Source organism: Lepus europaeus, chromosome 4 (assembly GCF_033115175.1).
Source record: "Lepus europaeus isolate LE1 chromosome 4, mLepTim1.pri, whole genome shotgun sequence".
In the NCBI taxonomy this organism is placed as follows: Eukaryota; Metazoa; Chordata; class Mammalia; order Lagomorpha; family Leporidae; genus Lepus; species Lepus europaeus.
The window spans coordinates 104,260,553-104,279,805 of NC_084830.1; the positions used below are offsets into that span (position 1 = coordinate 104,260,553).

Consider the following 19,253-nt stretch of genomic DNA (forward strand, 5'->3'; position numbering starts at 1 on the left):
ATAAATACTTGCATCTCTGCCGCCCACACGGAAGACCTGGATAGAGTTCCAGGTTCCTGGTTTGGCTTGGCCATTGAAACCATCTGGGGAGTGAACCAATGGATGGAATCTCTCTCTTTGTCTCTCCTCCTTTACCTGTAAATCTGCCTTTCAAATAAATGAAATAAATCAAACTTTTCAGATAATAAAAAAAATCACCCCACATGGTTAACAATGACGACATCCATGTATGTCACTTCACTCTAGATCAGGGGGAGAGAAATTTCTTCTGTAAGGGCCACACAGTAAATACCTTGGTGTTTGTAAGCAGGTGTGATGCATGCATCTCTACGCTGCCACTGTAGCACACAATCAGTCACAGAAAATACATAACAAAACAAGGATAGCTGTGTTCAAATAAAATTTAATTTACAGACATCAAAGTTGAATTTCATATAATTCTCATGTCATGAACTATTATATTTTAATTGTTACCCAACGAATAAAAAATATTAAAATCAGTTCATGGGGATTGCATTGTGGACAATAGGAAAAATTTGGTTCATGATTTCTTTTTCTTCGAAATATATTCAAAAACAAAAAAAATTAGAGGGAAGAAGTTAATTCCTAAAATTCTGTGATGAAATCAGTCACAAGAAGTTGCTGTCTCAATAGCAAGGTTCAAAATGGTTGTAGTGCTGTCAGCATTGTGTTATAACTTGTGGTGGTACCTGATACTGGTAACCTATGATCAGAGAGACAGTTTGAGTGCCAACTGCTGTGCTTTTGGTTCCATCTTCCAGCAAGTACTCCTGGAAAGGCAGCAGAAGCTGACCAAATACTGGGCCCTTATCATTCATGTGGGAGACATGGATGGAATTCCTGGTTTCTGGTTTCACCGTGGCCCAGAACTGCCTTTGTGGCTATTTGGAGAATGGAAGTTCTCAGTCTCCCCTTCTTTCTCTAGCTCTGCCTGTTAAATAAATCTTAAAATAGAATTGGTTGTTGAGGTGCACCTCTGAAATATCTACCTTGTTATTATCTGAACCCTAGGCTTGTGTTAACGGGATTACTTTACCCTTTGCTGCCTAATTAAAACACACACACACACACACACAATACAACTTATTTATTTACCTGAAAGAGAGAGAAAGCTCCCAGGTGTTGGTTTGTTCCCCTAAATGCCTGCAATAGCCAGAGCTGAAGCCAGGAACCAGAAATGCAATCCAGGTCTTCCATAGACCCAACTAATTGAGCTGTCACCTGCTGCTTCCCAGGCAAGGTAGAATCAGGATCTGGAGCTGGGAATCAAGCCCAGGCACTGTGATATGGGATGCAACCCAAATTTGTGGCCCCACTTTCCTTTTACTGAGATCTAACTACATATTGGTATTGTATCTCCAAATACAGTAAGTCTATTTAATTCTCCTTATATTACCAGGATCCAATTAGACCCAGTTATATGTTTTACATTTATTTAAGTAATTATAATTATTTGCAAGTGCTGATATTTTATGACAATAAGAAAATTTACTTATTTAAAAAGAACATAACTAGAGGCAGAGGCTGTGGCATAGCAGGTTAAGCCAACCACATGCAATGCCAGCATCCTATATGGGCGCTGGTTCAAGTACTACTCCACTTCAAATCCAGCTCCCTATTATTGAGTGCGAAAGCAGTGGAAGATGGCCCAAGTGTTTGGGCCCCTGCCACCTATGTGGAAGACCTGGAAGAAGATACAGGCTTTTGCCTGGCCTAGCCCTGGCTGTTAAATCCATTTGAAGAGTGAACCAATTCGGGAGTGAACCAACGGATGGAAGATCTCTCTCTCTGTCTCTCCTACTCTCTCTGTAACTCTGCCTTTCAAATAATTAAATCTTTAAAAGAAAAAAATAAAAATAAAATTCTATTTTATAACTAGTTTTCTGATCCATTAGTCTATTTTACAAATCTAAGATACAGTGTTCTTATCTTTAGTATGTATTATAATTTTATTATTTCATCATTATTCATCAACTATTCCCAACAATGTAAAAAAGATTGAAAGTGAGAAAATGGAATAATAGGCATAGTAATAGGCATGTGAACACAGTAAAATAAAAACTCAGACTTCAATTTTGAAGACAGAATAAAAGACCAGAGAGATCATCTTTGTATTAGTTTGTCAGATAGAGCAAATGAAAATCTAGGATATCCATTAAAATTTAAATTTTACATAAACAACATATAGTTTTTTTTTCTTTTTTTTTTTAATCTTTTTTTTTTTTTTTTTTTGACAGGTAGAGTGGACAGTGAGAGAGAGACAGAGAGAAAGGTCTTCCTTTTGCCGTTGGTTCACCCTCCAATGGCCGCCGCGGTAGGCGCGCTGCGGCCAGCGCACCACGCTGATCCGATGGCAGGAGCCAGGTGCTTCTCCTGGTCTCCCATGGGGTGCAGAGCCCAAGCACTTGGGCCATCCTCCACTGCACTCCCTGGCCACAGCAGAGAGCTGGCCTGGAAGAAGGGCAACTGGGACAGGATCGGTGCCCCGACCGGGACTAGAACCCGGTGTGCCGGCGCCGCAAGGCAGAGGATTAGCCTATTGAGCCGCGGCGCCGGCCTCAACATATAGTTTTTTAGTTTAATTATGCCCCTTGCAATACCTTAAACAAATCACTTAAATCACACTTTTACACCATCTCAGAAGACGGTGGTGAAACTGATCTTCAAGTAAAATTTCAGAATGCCATTCTCAGAAATGTCAACAAGGATCTGGGAAGCCTCATTTTGTTAATAAAGCTAACAGTATTACTTCTTGTTTTTTGATGTTAGCACATCAAAACCAACTTACTTGTAAAAAAAAGGTTTTTGTAAATACTAAAATTTGTTCTTTACTATGCCTTTATTTTTACTTCTGTATTATATAAATGATATTAAAACACTGAAAGCCACAAATGGTGCACTGGACCTAGATGATACAGTGTCGACTATTTTACCAGGTAGACAGAGATCAAATTTTCTGCCCTATTCACACTGGTCACCTAAACTATCATCAGCATCAGCCATTACCAAAAGACTTGCCATACATGTGATTCACACTATGTCATAGCCATTTATAATTTTCAGCATGGCTTTCATTCTTTTCAAATCAAAGATGCTGACTATGAATAGAATTTAATCTTCCTTAGATGAGGAGACTATTGCAAGGCAGTAGGAAAAATACCCACATTAGAGCCAGTACAGTGGCATAAAAGATAAAGTCACTGCCTGTGATGCCACCATCCCACATGCACGCTGCTTAGTGTCTGAGCTGCTCACCTTCTAATCCAGCTCCCTGTTAATGGCCAGGGAAAGGACGGGAAGATGGTACAAGTGTTTGGACCCCTGCAACCCATGTGGGAGAACCAGATGAAGCCCCTGGCTTCAGCCTGGCCCAGTCCTGGTTATTGTGGTCATCTGGAGAGAGAACCAGCAGATGGAAGATTTCTGTCTTTACCTCTACTTCAAATAAATAAATTAAATAAATAAGTACTTATAAAAAAGGAAAAGAAAAATACCTACATCAACACATAGTTGATTTTGAAAGCCTTATTTATTTATTTATTTATTTGAAAGGCAGAGTTACAAGAGACAGAGACAGAGAGAAAGAGACAGAGACCTCTACCCGCTGGTTCACTTCCAAAATGGCCACGACAGCCAGAGCTGGGCCGACATGAAGCCAAGAGCTTCTTCTGGGTCCCCCATGTAGATGCCCAAGGACCTGGGCCAACTTCCACTGCCTTCCCGGGCCGTAGCAGAGAGCTGGATTAGAAGTGAAGCAGCTGAGACTCAAACCAGCACCCATATGGGATACCAGCAGTGCAGGCAGCAGTTTGACCCGTTATGCCACAACACTGGTCCCTGAAGTTGATTTTTTAAAGTGCACGCAGGATGCTTAAAATGGTGCCTAAGAATAATTGTACTTGTGATTTCCATTCTCGTCATGAGCACAGCAAGTAGAGGCAAGTTACATATGGTTTCCTTCCTGGAAAGGGTGTCAGATGAGTTTTTCCTCACCTTTATATGTTTATAAGGTGGTGGTTTCTTGTCATTCTTTCGGTCTTCTTGCAGTTGTCTTAGCTCCTTCTGGGCCTTTAACTCCTCAAATCTTGCTGCAGCTTCCTGAAGAGCTATGAAAATGCACAGAACAAGTCACTCAAAATTTTCTGGGTATAGTTGTTTACTTTTTTTAAATCCCATATAAATTGAAGAAAATCTATCTTTTGCACAAATACCACATATACCGTAAGAAAAACTAAGAATATATATTTTCAAGTAGGCTATATGAGGGTACTTCATAATATGTTTGGAAAATGAAATTAAAAGAGAAGGTTAGGGGCTGGGAATGTGGAGTAACAGGTTAAGCTGCAGCCTGCAAAGCCAGCATCTCATGGGGCACCGGTTCGAGTCCCAGCTGCTCCATATCCTATACAGCTCCCTGCTAATATGCCTGAGAAAGCAGTGGAAGATGGTCCTAATGCTTGGGTCTCTGCCCTGACCTGGGAGACCGGGAAGCAGCACCTGGTTCCTGACTTCAAGCCTGGCTAAGCCCTGGCTGTTGCGGCCATTTGAGGAATAAACCCAGCAGAAGGAAGATCTCTCTCTCTCTCTCTCTCTGTCTTTCCCTCTTTGTAACTCTGAGTTTCAGCGAAATAAAATAAATCTTAGAAAAAAAATCTATGTATGGATCTCAAAATTTTTTTGCACCAAAGTAAATTTTAACTATTTTAACTTTTTAAAAAAGATTTTTATTTATTTATTTATCTGACAGGTAGAGATATAGACAGACAGAGAGAGAGAGACAGAGAGAAAGGTCTTTCTTCAGTTGGAATGAGTTGGAATTCCGAATGGAATCAGGTGCACTGCACTGATCCGAAGCCAGGAGCCAGGTGCCTCCTCCCGGCCTCCCATGTGGGCTCAGGGGCCCAAGCACTTGGGCCATCCTCCACTGCCCTCCCAGGCCACAGCAGAGAGCTGGACTGGAAGAGGAGCAACCGGGACTAGAACCCAGTGCCCATATGGGATGCTGGCACCACAGGCGGAGGATTAACCAAGTGAGTCATGGCGCTGGGCCATATTTTAACTTTTTCAAGTACCTTTGTATAGTCCCTGGGGTCTTCACAGATAGCAGTAAAACAAAGAATCCACAGCTAAATGGCACAAAACAGACTATACTGCCTTCAGACAAAAACAAAAAACAAAAAACAAAAAACAACAACAACAAGAAGTTCAACGACTTGGGAAAGCCCACGATACCATCTCCCAACAAATAAACTTTATCTGATCAATGAAGTCATTTAATTCCTGCTTTCAGGAACATTCTACCTACTGCCCTAGGTAATGTGCTCACTCTCCTTTAGAAAGGATTTTAGGTTTCAGATTTTCCTCTCCTTCCTGACTATTCTCTATTGTTCTTGTCCTGCTCTTCCTAATGCTCACTAATACTCATTCTGTAAAAAGGAACTATTACTATTAATAGTGGAAAGATAATCATATCTAATTTGCATTCAAGTTTTGTACTTTCCTAAGATTAAACAATTACAATGTGTAATAAATCCAACAAAATCTGAAGACTTAATTTTTCTGGGGTCATATATCTGGAACAGCAATTAAGATGCTGTTTGGGATGCATGCATCCCCATCAGAGTGTCTGGGTTTGAGTTCTGGCTCTGGCTCCTGATTCAAGATTTCTGTTAATTTGCACCCTAGGAGGAAAGCAGGTGATGGCTCAAATAGATGGACCCCTGCTACCCATGTGGGAGACACAGATAAAAATTCCTAGCTCCTGGCTATAATTTAGCCCACTCCTGGCTATTGAGGGCATTTGGGGGATTGAAGCCTTGTATGAAATTTATGTCACTCTGTGTCTCTTTCAAATAAGTTAAAAAATAAGTTTTGAAAATTTTAACCTGTAACTGTTCACCTAGGCTAAAGAAACTGAGATTCCCAACTTTTCCCTTTGTGGCTTTCCCCATGTTCTGTCAATTCCTTAAAGAAACCTTCCCCTGAGGCTCCCCTTTTGTCTGTTGCCTTGTTAACAACTAGAGAGTTTATGTGTATTATGCAGGATCCTAAAGATTGCCCTAAAACACAACCTTTCCCGTTCAGTCACTCAGTACACTCTACCTAGTCTTTCACCTTAATGTCAACCAAGTATCTATCACTCACTCTATTCTTGGGAACCATTCTGTTACAGTCTCAGCTTCTCTGCTTAAAATTACTTCACACAGCTAACTAATCTTTCCAGCTATCACCTCTTATGTCTTTTCAGGGTCGCAACACTACAGTTTCTGAAACTCTACTTGAATCCTGTAACTTACGGATCTGTTCAGGGAAGCAGCCCCTATGCTACCCCACCTACCTGGAGACTGATAACTCAGCATGTTAGAGTTCACATATACTTTCACACAGGCTGTCTTCTTAAATACAATGTTTTAAGTACCTTTGCACTCAGAGTTTGGATTCTGGGTCTAATTACCAGAATGAGAAATTGTGCTTTATCTCCTGTTGACACTTGGACGCTGGGCAAGTAATTGACTTTTCTCATCTCCAAGATCAGGGTGTCATCTACCTCATAGGGTTGTCGTCAGGACACAATCCAAAAAACAAACACTGATCAAGGAACATTAACTGTAATTATTATTATGGTTCATTATGCAAAGTATCACTCAGGATACTTTCAAACAAACCACACTTCCAAGCAGAGACTCCTCAGCTTGGCCTTTCTTCCTCAGCATCTGCTCCAATGGCGCACCATGCGTGCTTCGGCCACAACTCTCACCAAGCAGCATCTGACTGCTGCTATTTATATCAGATTCTTCCATGACCCAGAAAGCAGTGGCACCAGCCAGCCCTGAGCTGAGGCACAGAAATAGCAGAATCCCAGAGCCTTCATCAGACTCAGACTTACAGCCTGAGGCAAAGCAGAGCCTGTGATAAATGTGTATCCTACAGACATTCCCTACACAAGAAGTTTCACCTACCTACCAAGAACAGCTTTTCAACTTACACTGCAGAAAAAAAAAATCATACTGTAATGTCTAAGCATATTCAAATGGCAAGAGATATGTTGCCATTCAAAGGGCAGCTAGAGGAATCAGTTACTTTTCTAACTGATTCTCAAAGCAACATTTCTCCACTGAATAGTTAAGAAAAACCGAGGCTCAGTGGCGCCTTAACCATCAGCTAAGTGGTCAGATGCTAATACCAAGGGAACCCTTTTTCTGGCCTTCATTGCCCCCACTGCCTTTACTGCCAGGTCAGCTCATAGAAGTGTTTTATTGATTCGGAGCATTTAGTTTCTGACATCGACTACATTGTTCTGTAATTTTGGGTGAATTTTTACCTCTTCCCAACAAGCTGAAAAAGAAACCAAAACCAAAACCAAAACTAAAATTTCCTTGAAGGAAACATGGCTTGACTAAAGTTTTGGGCTATTCTCAGGCAAACTATAGTGTGTGTGCTATAGACTAGTTCCAGAGTTTCATTCCACAACAAGACTGAAAAAAATAAATAAAAATTGATAAGACAAAATAAACAATAAAAACATTCCCCTCACGAAAAACAGAATTAAGTAATGGTTAGACTCAAAATATTAAGTTATATAGTCAATTTCCCTGTACAACCCTGTAGCTTCAGACACATGATATCCCCAGAGCTTGGAACAAAACTGCTAAATGGAGGGTGTGTGACTTTTTTTTTTTTTTTTTTAAGATTAATTTATTTGGGCTGGCGCCGTGGCTCATTAGGCTAATCCTCCACCTGTGGCGCTGGCACCCCAAGTTCTAGTCCCAGTTGCCCCTCTTCAAGGCCAGCTCTCTGCTGTGGCCTGGGAGGGCAATGGAGGATGGCCCAAGTGCTTGGACCCTGCACCTGCATGGGAGGCCAGGAGGAGGCACCTGGCTCCTGGCTTCGGATCGGTGCAGTGTGCCAGCCGCGGCGGCCATTTGGGGGACGAACCAACGGAAAAGGAAGACCTTTCTCTCTGTCTCTAACTCTGTCCAAAAAAAAAAAAAAAAGATTAATTTATTTGAATAAATTCAGAGACAGAGGGAGAAACTGAGAAAGAGAGATTTTCCATTTGCTCATTCATTCCCCAGAAGGATTTAAAAGCTAAGGCTTTGACTGGCTGAAGGCAGGAGCCAGGTGCTTCCTCCACGTCTCCGATGTAGGTAGGAGGAGCCCAAGCACTTGGGCCACTGTCGACTACTTTTCCCAGGCCACGAGCAGGGAGCTGGATCAGAAGTGGAGCAGCTGGGATGTGAACCAGTGTCCATATGGGAGGCTGGCCCCTGCCTGTGTGACTTTTAACAGAACAGATTCTCAGCAATTAAAGGAACTAGTCTGAGAAAAGAACAGGTCAAGCTACCTTTTTTATAAGTCCCATCCACGCCTTTGCCCATCTTGTCCTTGCTGCTCACGTCCCCTTCCATGTACGGGAAGACTCGGGCCTGATGGGTCCACAGGTAGTCATTAGACCCAAAGAAGAGGACAGGAAACTCGCCCACATCGTGTCTCATCTTATCAATGTTGGAAGGAACCGCTCGAGGATGGCAGATCTCTGCTGGCCACCACCTGGGAAAGGGAAAAACAAGTGAGGAAAGCCCTAGGAGGCTGCAAGGCACTAGGAAAATAACTTAGGATAACAGTGAGGAATCGGAATGTCAGTCTGTCCTCATGAAAGCCCAACCCTGGGCCTTATTATGATTAACTAGAGCATAGAGCATGTACCATTAGTGTGAGAAATCACTGCTTGCTCTCACATACTCTGCCACACACTTAAGACTCTACTTCAAGGGATCTAATCTGTTAGGAAGACAATTTAGCACTAGCTACTAGAGCTGGAGATCCCACCTATTTTATTCCAAAGACTGCCCTGATCAAACTACTTGCAGTAAATCATAAAACCTTTACAAAATGAGCATTGTGGAACAGTAAACTAGAGCTCTTGGACAATCATGCATGTTAAATTATTTTGGCAGGCCATGCTCCATAACAGAAATTTTAAAAAGCCAAAATTGGGCATACACTCTAAGGACAATTACTGAGGATATGGCAGCAGTATACTGGCATGTCTGCAAGGAAGAATTCCAAAATATCAACAACGCACCTATACCTTCCTTGTTTGTGAAAAGAATATGGGTTTCTTTTCACTAACAATTTTCTACAAAGTACATACATGAGTATTATCATGTCATTGCAAATTATAAAGTTAAGACTGTTTCTTATGAGGAAAAACTGGGGTGGTGGTGGCACCATGTCTACTCAGGAAGAGCATTACCAAAAAGAAAAACAAGCAGTGTATCTGAGATTCAAGAAACACAACATGGCAAAAGAAACCAGCAGCATTCTCCTTCAGACTTACTCACCTATATCGTCCAACTTTTACCCAAACAATCTCCCTGTAGTGTGGCTTTTTTCCTGCCTTGCAGTCATTGCAGTACCAGTTTCCTTCAGGGATATCAATGTTCAGGCATTCACGATGAAAAGCAGCAGGGCAAGAATCACAGCACAGAAGGCTGCCGCCTATGGGAATAAAAAACACCTGGCACTCAGACCACAGGTTGCACATAAGCACTCAGCAAAAAAAAAAAAAAAAAAAAAAGCCTTTGCTTAGCTCCTAACCAATTATTTATCTCCCTAGAAAAAGGTTTGGTAGTTCAATTAGATATCCAGGAAGACTTTTCTATGACGTAGTGGATGAAGCCACTGCCTGCAGCACTGGCATCCCATATGCGCACCAGTTCGAGTCCTAGCTGCTTGACTTTCGATCTAGCTTTCTGCTACGGCCTGGGAGGGCAGTGGAGAATGGTTCAAGTTCCTGGGCCCCTGCACCCTTGTGGGAGACTGGAAGAAGCCCCTGGCTCCTGGCTCCTGACTGGCCCAGCTGCAGCCATTGCAGCTATTTGGGGAGTGAACCAGTGCTAGAAGACCTCTCTCTCTGCTGCCTTTCAAATAAATAAATAGATCTTTCAAAAAATATTCCTGAACTCCACCTCCCCACCAAGGTTTGCTGGATTCACAGCTAATAAACATGAAATTTTATTGGCAAAATTAGGTTAAGGCAATGAGGTCAGCACTAAATTCATAAAAGTCATGTATGTGCACATACAAACAAGGGAGAATTCAAAAAGATTGGGGAAAATAACTGAAATAAATTCATTTTGGTACAAAGCAATGTTAGAATAATACAATTTTTTCCTAATTCACACTTTCCATGAACTTCATTTTTAATTTGAAAGGCAGAGTGACAAAGATCTTCCATTTGCTGATTCACTCCTCAAATGTCCTCCTTGGGGTTTGGACAAGGCTGAAAGCCAGAAGTCTGGAACTCTATTCGAGTCTCCCAGGTGGGTAGTAGGAGATGGAGTACTTGGGCGATTGCCTGCATTCTCAGGCACATTAACAAGGTAGCTGGATTGAAAGCAGAACAGCCAAGACTAGAATCAGTGCTCAAAACTGAATCTGTTCCTAAAACAATGCTGGCCCCTCAATGAACTTTTTTAAGTCCCCTAATATGTGTAGAATTCAAAGTTTTTTAATCAAGATAAACATATCTTTAAACTACATTTCCACAACTTCTGTATCTTGATTTATTTTTAAAATTTATTTAAAAGGGGTGGGTTCTGTGGCATAGCAGGCTAAGTGTCCGCCTGTGGTGCAGGCACCCCATATGGGTTCCCGTTCATGTCCTAGCTGCTCCTCTTCCAATCCAGCTCTCTGTATGGCCTGGGAAATCAGAAGATGTTCCAACTGCTTGGGCCCCTGCACACATGTGGGAGACCTGGAAGAAACTCCTGGCTTCGGACTGTCCCAGGCCTGGCCACTGAGGCCATTTGAGGAGTGAACCAGCAGATAGAAGACATTTCTCTCAGGGCTGGTGCTGTGGTATAGCAGGTAAAGTCACTGCCTGCAGTGCCAACATCTCACTTGGGTGCCGGTTCAAGTCCCAGCTGCTCCACTCCCAACCCAGCTCTCTGCTATGGCTTGGCAAAGCAGTAGAAGATGGCCCAAGTCCTTGGGCCCCCGGATGGGAGACCCAGAAGAAGCTCCTGGCTTCAGATCAGCCCAGTTCCAGCCATTGCAGCCGTTTTGGAAGTGAACCCGCAGGTGGAAGACCTCTCTCTCTCTCTCTGCCTATCAAATGAATACATAAATCTTTAAAAAATGTGCTCGCTTCGGCAGCCCTGACCGGGACTGGAACCTGGTGTGCCGGCGCCACAAGGCAGAGGATTAGCCTGTTAAGCCAGGGCACCGGCCCCAGGATACCATTTTAAAATATTTCTTTCAGTGGTATTGTGAAGAAAAGTATTTTTGTTGCAATTTAAAAAACATATTAATCTTTCATTAGACTATTTATACAGCAAGAAGTCAAATCTTACCTTCTGAGCACACGAAACACCAGCTAACATTAACATGCTCATGGTTTCGACAGCCCCGTCTGGGGGTAAAGTGATTAGGACAGATGATACTATTAGATGCAAGGATCTTTGACCCGGCAGCCAGGCAGAAGTCATTGGCATGATATGCCACCGGACAGCGGACACAGCGCATCAGACGACCTAAATATATGAGAAGCAAGAAAGCCAGGGAGAAACAAAAGAAAAACAAAGACAATAAATACAAGAATAATATAAGTTAGTCAGTCTATTTGACAGCATTGAGAAATGTCAGATATGCAAGTTAGGAATATTAGGACAATGGACATGAAAATAGCCAATCCATCATAAAAACTCAGATGGGAGCTATGTGAAAAATGTTTACAGGGAGTCAGATCCCACCACAGAAAGCTTTACCCCAATGGCTAGAGTACCACAGCAGTTGCCCTGAATGCTAGGAAACTGGGAATCAGTCCCAGACTAAATAAAGGGGAGCTGGATGACAGTACTGCTTGCCTGGTACTGCGATTCTTGAGACTTTCAGGTGAACGAAGTTCCTGCCTCTTCCAGAAGAAACATATATCCTAACCTAATTCACCAAAAGTCATTATTAAGCTAGTTACTTATGCAATTGTTTCAATAATAGCAATTTAAAAGTGCATAAACTAATTTTGTTCCAGCAAATTAAAATATTGTACTCAGGATGGATGAGATCTACAGGGTAAGGACATCATCTGGCAAAAGGTACTGCCAATCTACGTTTGCTATATTTTGTCTGCTCAATCTTCTTTGAGAAGTGTAGGAATTCTTGTTGTCAAATATGCATTTAATAGCACACTACTGTTAAATATAAAAAAAGATTGTTTGGCCAGTGAGAAGATTTCAAAACTTGATCCTATCTATACTCACAGAAAATTTTTAAAAACTAAGCTCTCAACCTAACTTTTAAACAGAACAAAGTATCCATGAAAAGAGCTTCCATTTTAAAACATAAATCAACACGATACACCAAAATCTGACATATGTTTCTGAATGACATAACATCTCACAAGCACAGACACAAGGATCACAGAAAACAAAACACTTTGATCTTCTAACTAGAATAGGGAGAGGAGGACATGCAGCAGACAACTTCTTCAAATTAAACCTCACATGAAATTCAACATTTAAAACTACCCCAGAACTCCAGGGCTTAATAGAAGACAATGTGGTGACTGTTGAGGCCAGAAAGAGGTCTAGCAAACTTCATTTGAAAATATCTGTGTCAATAAACTGAGTGCTACAACTACAGAGTTGCACATGAGAAACTATACCTTTAGATGCAGAAACACTGGCTGGATTAGCAGCATGGCAGGTTATACAGATGTGGAGGGAGCACCGGAAGCCCTTGTTCTGCATGACTGTTGGTGGGTACTTCTGCACACACTCTTCATGGTAGAACTTTCCACATAAAGGTAGAAGGCACCTTTTAACATCTTCTCCACTCTGTTTACATACAAAACAGGTATGGATTCCTGGGAAGCCAGAAAAGACAACAAATCAAGAATCTATAAACTAAATCAAGAATCCACAAAAAACTAAACTATTATGTGAAGAGTTACAGAGGAACTTCAAAACAGACCGATTAGGCTAACAGCTGAAACCAATGAACATCTTAATCACTATAAATGGACAATCACCAGAACATGCTGATGATATGATGCACAGGAGTACATACTGTAAATGAAGCATTACTGACGAAAGGAAAACAACCTAAATCTAATCAAACATCTAGATCTTACTAAAAGACATTTTACAGGAAATGCACAGAATAGAACATATTAAAGGAATACCTCAAAGATGCAACCAAGCTAGTTAGGCAAATGGAAAATTTCTTTTATTAAGATTTATTTATTTATTTGAAAGGCAGAGATGCAGCAAAACAAAGGGGGAGGGGGAAACAGAGAGATTGAGAGAGAATACAGCTTCCATCTACTGGTTTACTCACCAGATAGCTGCAACAGCTGGAGCTGGGCTGAGCTGAAGCCAGGAGCCAGGAACTTCTTCCAGGTCACCCCCGTGGGTGCAGGGGCCCAAGCACTTGGGCTATCTTCCACTGCTTTCCCAGACCATTAGCAGGGAGTTGGATCAGAAGTGGAGCAGTTGGGACTCGAACTGGTGCCCATATGCAGATGGAGACTTAACCCACTATGCCACAGCACCGGCCCCAATAACAAGGTTGGAAAAAAAAAAAAAATTAAGGGCTGATATAATGGTGTAGTGAGTTAAGCGCCAACTGTGAAACTGGCATCCCATATGGGCAGAGGTTTGAGTCCCAGCTACTCCACTTCCATCCAGCTCCCTGCTGATAATGGCCTGGAAAAAGCAATAGAAGAAGGCCCAAGAGTTTGCACTCCCAGCACCCACATGGGAGACCCGGGTGAAGCTCCTGCCTTCGACTTGGATCAGCCCTACATACCTATTGTGGCCATTTCGGCATGAATCAGTGGATGGAAGATCTTTCTCTCTTTTTCAAATAAATAAATCATTTTTTAAAAATTAACTACACATTTATAAAGAAGCAAACTTCTGCATGATGCTTTAGAACTGGCAGAGATTATCTGCTGAAAAATCTGTTAGGCTAAACACTTGCCCTAGCAAGATTTCTTGAGGTCAGCTTCATGGCATAGTGGGTATAGTGTTCCCTCAATGTCAGCATCCCATACGGGCACCATTTCAATTTCAGCTGCTCTACTTCCGAAACAGATTCCTGTTCATGGCCTGGGAAAGCTGTGGAAGATGGTTCAGATTTTGAGCCCCTGCCACCATGTGGAAAATCCAGATGAAACTCCTGACTCATGTTTCAGCCTGGCCTAGTGCTGGCCATTGGAGGCCATTTGGGAAGTAATCAGCAGATGGAAGATTCTCTCTCTCTCTCTAGCTGTAAAACTCTAACTTTCGGCCGGCGCCGTGGCTTAACAGGCTAATCCTCCACCTTGTGGCGCCGGCACAACAGCTTCTACTCCCGGTTGGGGTGCCGGATTCTATCCCGGTTGCCCCTCTTCCAGGCCAGCTCTCTGTTATGGCCCGGAAGGCAGTGGAGGATGGCCCAAGTCCTTGGGCCCTGCACCCGCACGGGAGACCAGGAGAAGCACCTGGCTCCTGGCTTCGGATCAGTGCGATGTGCCGGTCGCAGTGGCCATTGGAGGATGAACCAACGGAAAAAGGAAGACCTTTCTCTCTCTCTCTCTCACTATCCACTCTGTCCAAAAAAAAAAAAAAAAAAAAAAAAATCTAACTTTCAAACTAAATAAATCACTCTTAAAAAAAGATTGATTTTTATATGACACCAAAGCAAGGTCAATTAAAAAGAGCAAACTGATAAACTAGACGTCATCACAATTAAATTCTTCAGCTTTTCTAAAGACATCATTAAGAAAATGAACCTACTTAAATAGAATGTAGAAAAACAAGTAAGTGGCATCCAAATCAAAAAAGGGGAAGGCAAAATGTCCCTTGGTGGAAACATGAAAATCCTAAAAGATTCCACCAAAAACTGGGAGAAGTAATGACCAAATTCAGTAATGTTGCAGAACAAAGTCAACATATAAAAATAAGTTAACTATCTGGCCGGCGCCGTGGCTCACTAATCTAATCCTATGCCTGCGGCGCCGGCACACCGGGTTCTAGTCCCGGTCAGGGCGCCGGATTCTGTCCCGGTTGCCCTTCTTCCAGGCCAGCTCTCTGCTATGGCCCAGGAGTGCAGTGGAGGATGGCCCGAGTTCTTGGGCCCTGCACCCCATGGGAGACCAGCAGAAGCACCTGGCTCCTGGCTTTGGATCAGCGCAGTGCACCAGCAGCAGCACACCGGCCGCGGCGGCCATTGGAGGGTGAACCAATGGCAAAGGAAGACCTTTCTCTCTGTCTCTCTCCCTCTCTCTCTCTCACTGTCCGTTCTGCCTGTCAAAACAACAACAACAAAAGTTAACTATCTGAAAAAGAAACCAAGGAATCAGTTCTATTTATAATACCTACAAAAATGTGGAGTAAAATTAACCAAGGAAGTAAAAATCTCTATACTACAAAGCACTAAATATCATGTCATAAATGTAGATACTGCCTGTTCACAAAACGAAAGAATATTGCTAAAATGACATGCTATATAAAATGATCTATCAAATCCACACATGTCCTATTAAAACACCAATGAATTTCTTCACAGAAATAGATTAATCCTAAAATTTATATGGAACTAAAAAAGGAGCTGGAACAGAAAAGCAATGTTAAGAAATAGAAAAAACAAACAAAAAAACCACAAACCTAGAGGCATTGTACTAAGACAGATTAAAATATACTACAAAGCTACAGTAATAAAAAACAGCAGACCAGTGGAACACACAAAGGGTTCAGAAATAAATCCCTGCCATCTACAGATAACCGATCTTTCATAAAGGCGTCAAGAATACTTTGAGGAAGGATACCCACATGCAGAAAAATGAAACTTTACCTTTATCTCTCATACAAAACTGTTTTCAAGATGGGTTAAAGACTTAAATATAAGTTATGAAACTATTAGAAGAAAACAGAGAAACCGCTACCTAATACTACACTGGTCAAAGACATTTTGGATATGACCTCCAAAGCACAGGCAACATGCGATTGTATCAATCTAAAAAGTTTCTGCACAGTAAAGGAACAATCAACTGAGTGACAAGACAAACTACTAAACAAGAGAAAATATTTGGAAATTATACAGCTGGCAAAGGGTTAATATCCAGGATATAAGGAACTGAAACAACTCAAAACACAAAAACATCCAATTAAAAATGAGCAAAAGAACATAATCAATATTTCTCAAAAGGAGAAATAAAAATAGCCTACAAGTGTATTTAAAAAATGATCAACATCACATAACATCAGAAAAATGTGAATCAAAACCACAATATAGTATCATCTGACTCTACTTAGAATGGCTACTGTAGAAACATAAAGCAGTGTAGGGGCTGGCGTAGTGGGCTAAACCTCCGCCTGCGGCACGAGAATCCCATATGGGTGCTGGTTCAAGTTCCAGCTGTTCTTCCTATCAAGCTTTCTGCAAAGGCCTGGAAAAAGAGTTGAAGATGGCCCTAAGTGCTTGGGCCTCTGCACCCATGTGGGAAACCCAGAAGAAGCTCCAGGCTCCTGGTTTTGGATCGGCTTAGCTCTGGCCATTGCGGCTATCTGGGAAGTAAACCAGCAGATGGAAGACGTTTCTCTCTGTCTCTCCCTCTCTCTCTCTCTCTTTTTTAAATTTTTGACAGGCAGAGTGGACAGTGAGAGAGACAGAGACAGAGAGAAAGGTCTTCCTCTGCCGTTGGTTCATCCTCCAATGGCTGCCGCGGCCAGCGCGCTGCAGCCGGCGCATCTTGCTGATCCGAAGGCAGGAGCCAGGTGCTTCTCCTGGTCTCCCATGGGGTGCAGGGGCCAAGCACTTGGGCCATCCTCCACTGCACTCCTGGGCCATAGCAGAGAGCTGGCCTGGAAGAGGGGCAACCGGGACAGAATCCGGCACCACGACCGGGACTAGAACCCGGTGTGACGGCGCTGCTAGGCGGAGGATTAGCCTTTTGAGCCAGGGCGCTGGCCTTTCCCTCTCTCTTTAACTCTGTATCTCAAATAAATAAATAGAATTAAAAAAAAAAAAAGAAAGAAAGATAAGACAGTGTTGATTAGGACACAGACAAGAGAACACTTAATACAAAACTGGTAGGAATATAAATTAGTGCAGCCAATATGGAAAACCTTATGAAGGTTCCTAAAAAAAATCAACAAGGAGCTAGGGCTTGTGGCACAGCAGGTAAAGGTGCTGCCTGCAGTGCTGGCATCCCATATGGCCGCCGGTTCGAGTCCCAGTTGCTCCACTTCCGATCCAGCTCACTGCTAGGGCCTGGGAAAGCAGTAGAAGACAGGCCCAAGTCCTTGGGCCCCTACACCTGCATGGGAGACCTGGAGGAAGCTCCTGGCAGTTGTGTCCAATTAGGGAGTGAATTAGCAGACCGATGACCACCCCGCTGCTCCTTCTCTCTAACGCTGACTTTCAAGTAAAATCAATAAATTTTTAGATAAATGAATAAATAAATCTTTAAAAAAATTTAAACAAAGACCCAGCAATCCCACTACTGGATATACAACGAAAGGAAAATAAATCAGTACATCAAGGAGATATCTGCACTCTCATGTTTATTCCAGCATTACTCACAACAGTCAAGATATAAAATTACCTGGATAAATGCAAAAAAGACAACATGGTACATACAAAAGAATATTGCCACAAAAAAGATGTAATCGTGTTGTTTGTTTGCAACAATATGGGTGGGAACTAGAGGATGTTAAGTCAGGGAAAGAAAGACAAAAGACATGAACTCTCTCACAAGTGGAATCTTTAAAATGTCACTGCAGAGCATAAGGAGGAGACAGGAATTGAGATGAGCAGAGGGTTACAACTAGCTGGGAGGAATGAGTTCTGATGTTCTACTAATAGGAAACGTGACCACAGATAACAATGATATAACACAGGGTTCAAAAAGCTATAAGAAGAGATATCAAATGGTACCACCACAAAGAAAAGATGAATGTTTGAGGTGATCGGTACAGCTTATCACATTGAGTGGATCATTGCATAACATACACATGTATCAAAGTAGCCCACTGTACCCCATAAACATATACAATTATGTCAAATTTAAATTAAAATAATTTTTAAAAATTTTTAAAGGAAAACAAAAAAGCAAGCTATAGATTAGAAGAACATTTTGAAAAGTATACATCTGATAAAGGACTTGTATCCAGAATATATAGAGAACTCCTTAATAAAATTTAAGTGTAAGAAAACCAACTGGGGCCAGTGCTGTGGCACAGGGGTTTAAGCTGCTGCTTGCAATTCCAGCAACCCATATGACCGCCTGGTTGCAGTTATTTGGGGAATAAACCAGCTTCCTTCATCTGCCTCATTACTCCACAAAATCATCTCATTTCAATGCTACCTTTTCAAAAAATATGCTCTCCTGATGCTGTAAGTATACTCCACCCTTTTAAACTCTGTAGAAATTTATTTACTACACTAGTTCTTAATCTCTATCCTACAAACCACTGAAGTCAACTTCAAGAAGCAGAGTACACTGCTCCCCAATCACCATTCAACCTGATTTAGTACACTCTGGCAAAATGTCAAACACATTCTCATCTTCAAGTACAAAAGCCTCTTTTCACTCCTCAACTTCCTTGGTGTCTTTGCCATATCTGCCTCTGCCAATGACACTCCACTCCAGTGGTTTTATAGATACTGACAGCTATTTTATAGATGCTGACTCCAGCAGCTCCTCCTACGGCCCTCTTCTCACTACACAGATACCCTCTCTTTAGATGACATCATCTACAACTAGGGCTTCAATGACTTAAGAGCCTAAGACCGATACTTTCATCTCTGATTTTTCTACTACTTAAATGCTGTAGTACTTACATAATGAGGCTGAAAAATGAACATGTCCTTAAGATAGACTAGTCTCAGCTGACAATTCCTATTTTTTGATCCAAGCCCCATTCACACATTTCTCAAAGACGTATTTATGGGGCTGGCACTGTGGTGTAGTGGGTAAAGCCACTGCCTGAGGCGTCAGCATTCCATATGGGTTCCAGCTAGAGTCCTGGCTGCTCCATCTCTCTCTCTCTCTCTCTTTTTTTTTTTTTTTTTTTTTTTTGACAGGCAGAGTGGATAGTGAGAGAGACAGAGAGGAAGGTCTTCCTTTTTGCCGTTGGTTCACCTTCCAATGGCCGCTGCGGCCAGCACATCGTGCTGATCCGAAGCCAGGAGCCAGGTGCTTCTCCCAGTCTCCCATGTGGGTGCAGGGCCCAAAGACTTGG

The 19,253-nt window shown here is 42.2% G+C and overlaps 1 protein-coding gene across 4 annotated transcripts in view; it reads right to left on the bottom strand.

Moving 5' to 3' along the window:
• NSD1 (nuclear receptor binding SET domain protein 1) overlaps window positions 1-19,253 on the bottom strand; it is a 156,518-nt gene that overhangs the window by 24,904 nt on the left and 112,361 nt on the right. For all 4 annotated transcript variants that reach the window (XM_062188632.1, XM_062188631.1, XM_062188633.1 and 1 more), the window contains exons 13-17: window positions 12,689-12,889; window positions 11,379-11,558; window positions 9,366-9,522; window positions 8,366-8,571; window positions 4,015-4,127 (exon numbers count right to left, since the gene is read on the bottom strand). In XM_062188632.1, the coding sequence (XP_062044616.1) occupies window positions 4,015-4,127; window positions 8,366-8,571; window positions 9,366-9,522; window positions 11,379-11,558; window positions 12,689-12,889 (857 nt within the window). The remainder of the gene's footprint in view (window positions 1-4,014; window positions 4,128-8,365; window positions 8,572-9,365; window positions 9,523-11,378; window positions 11,559-12,688; window positions 12,890-19,253) is intronic.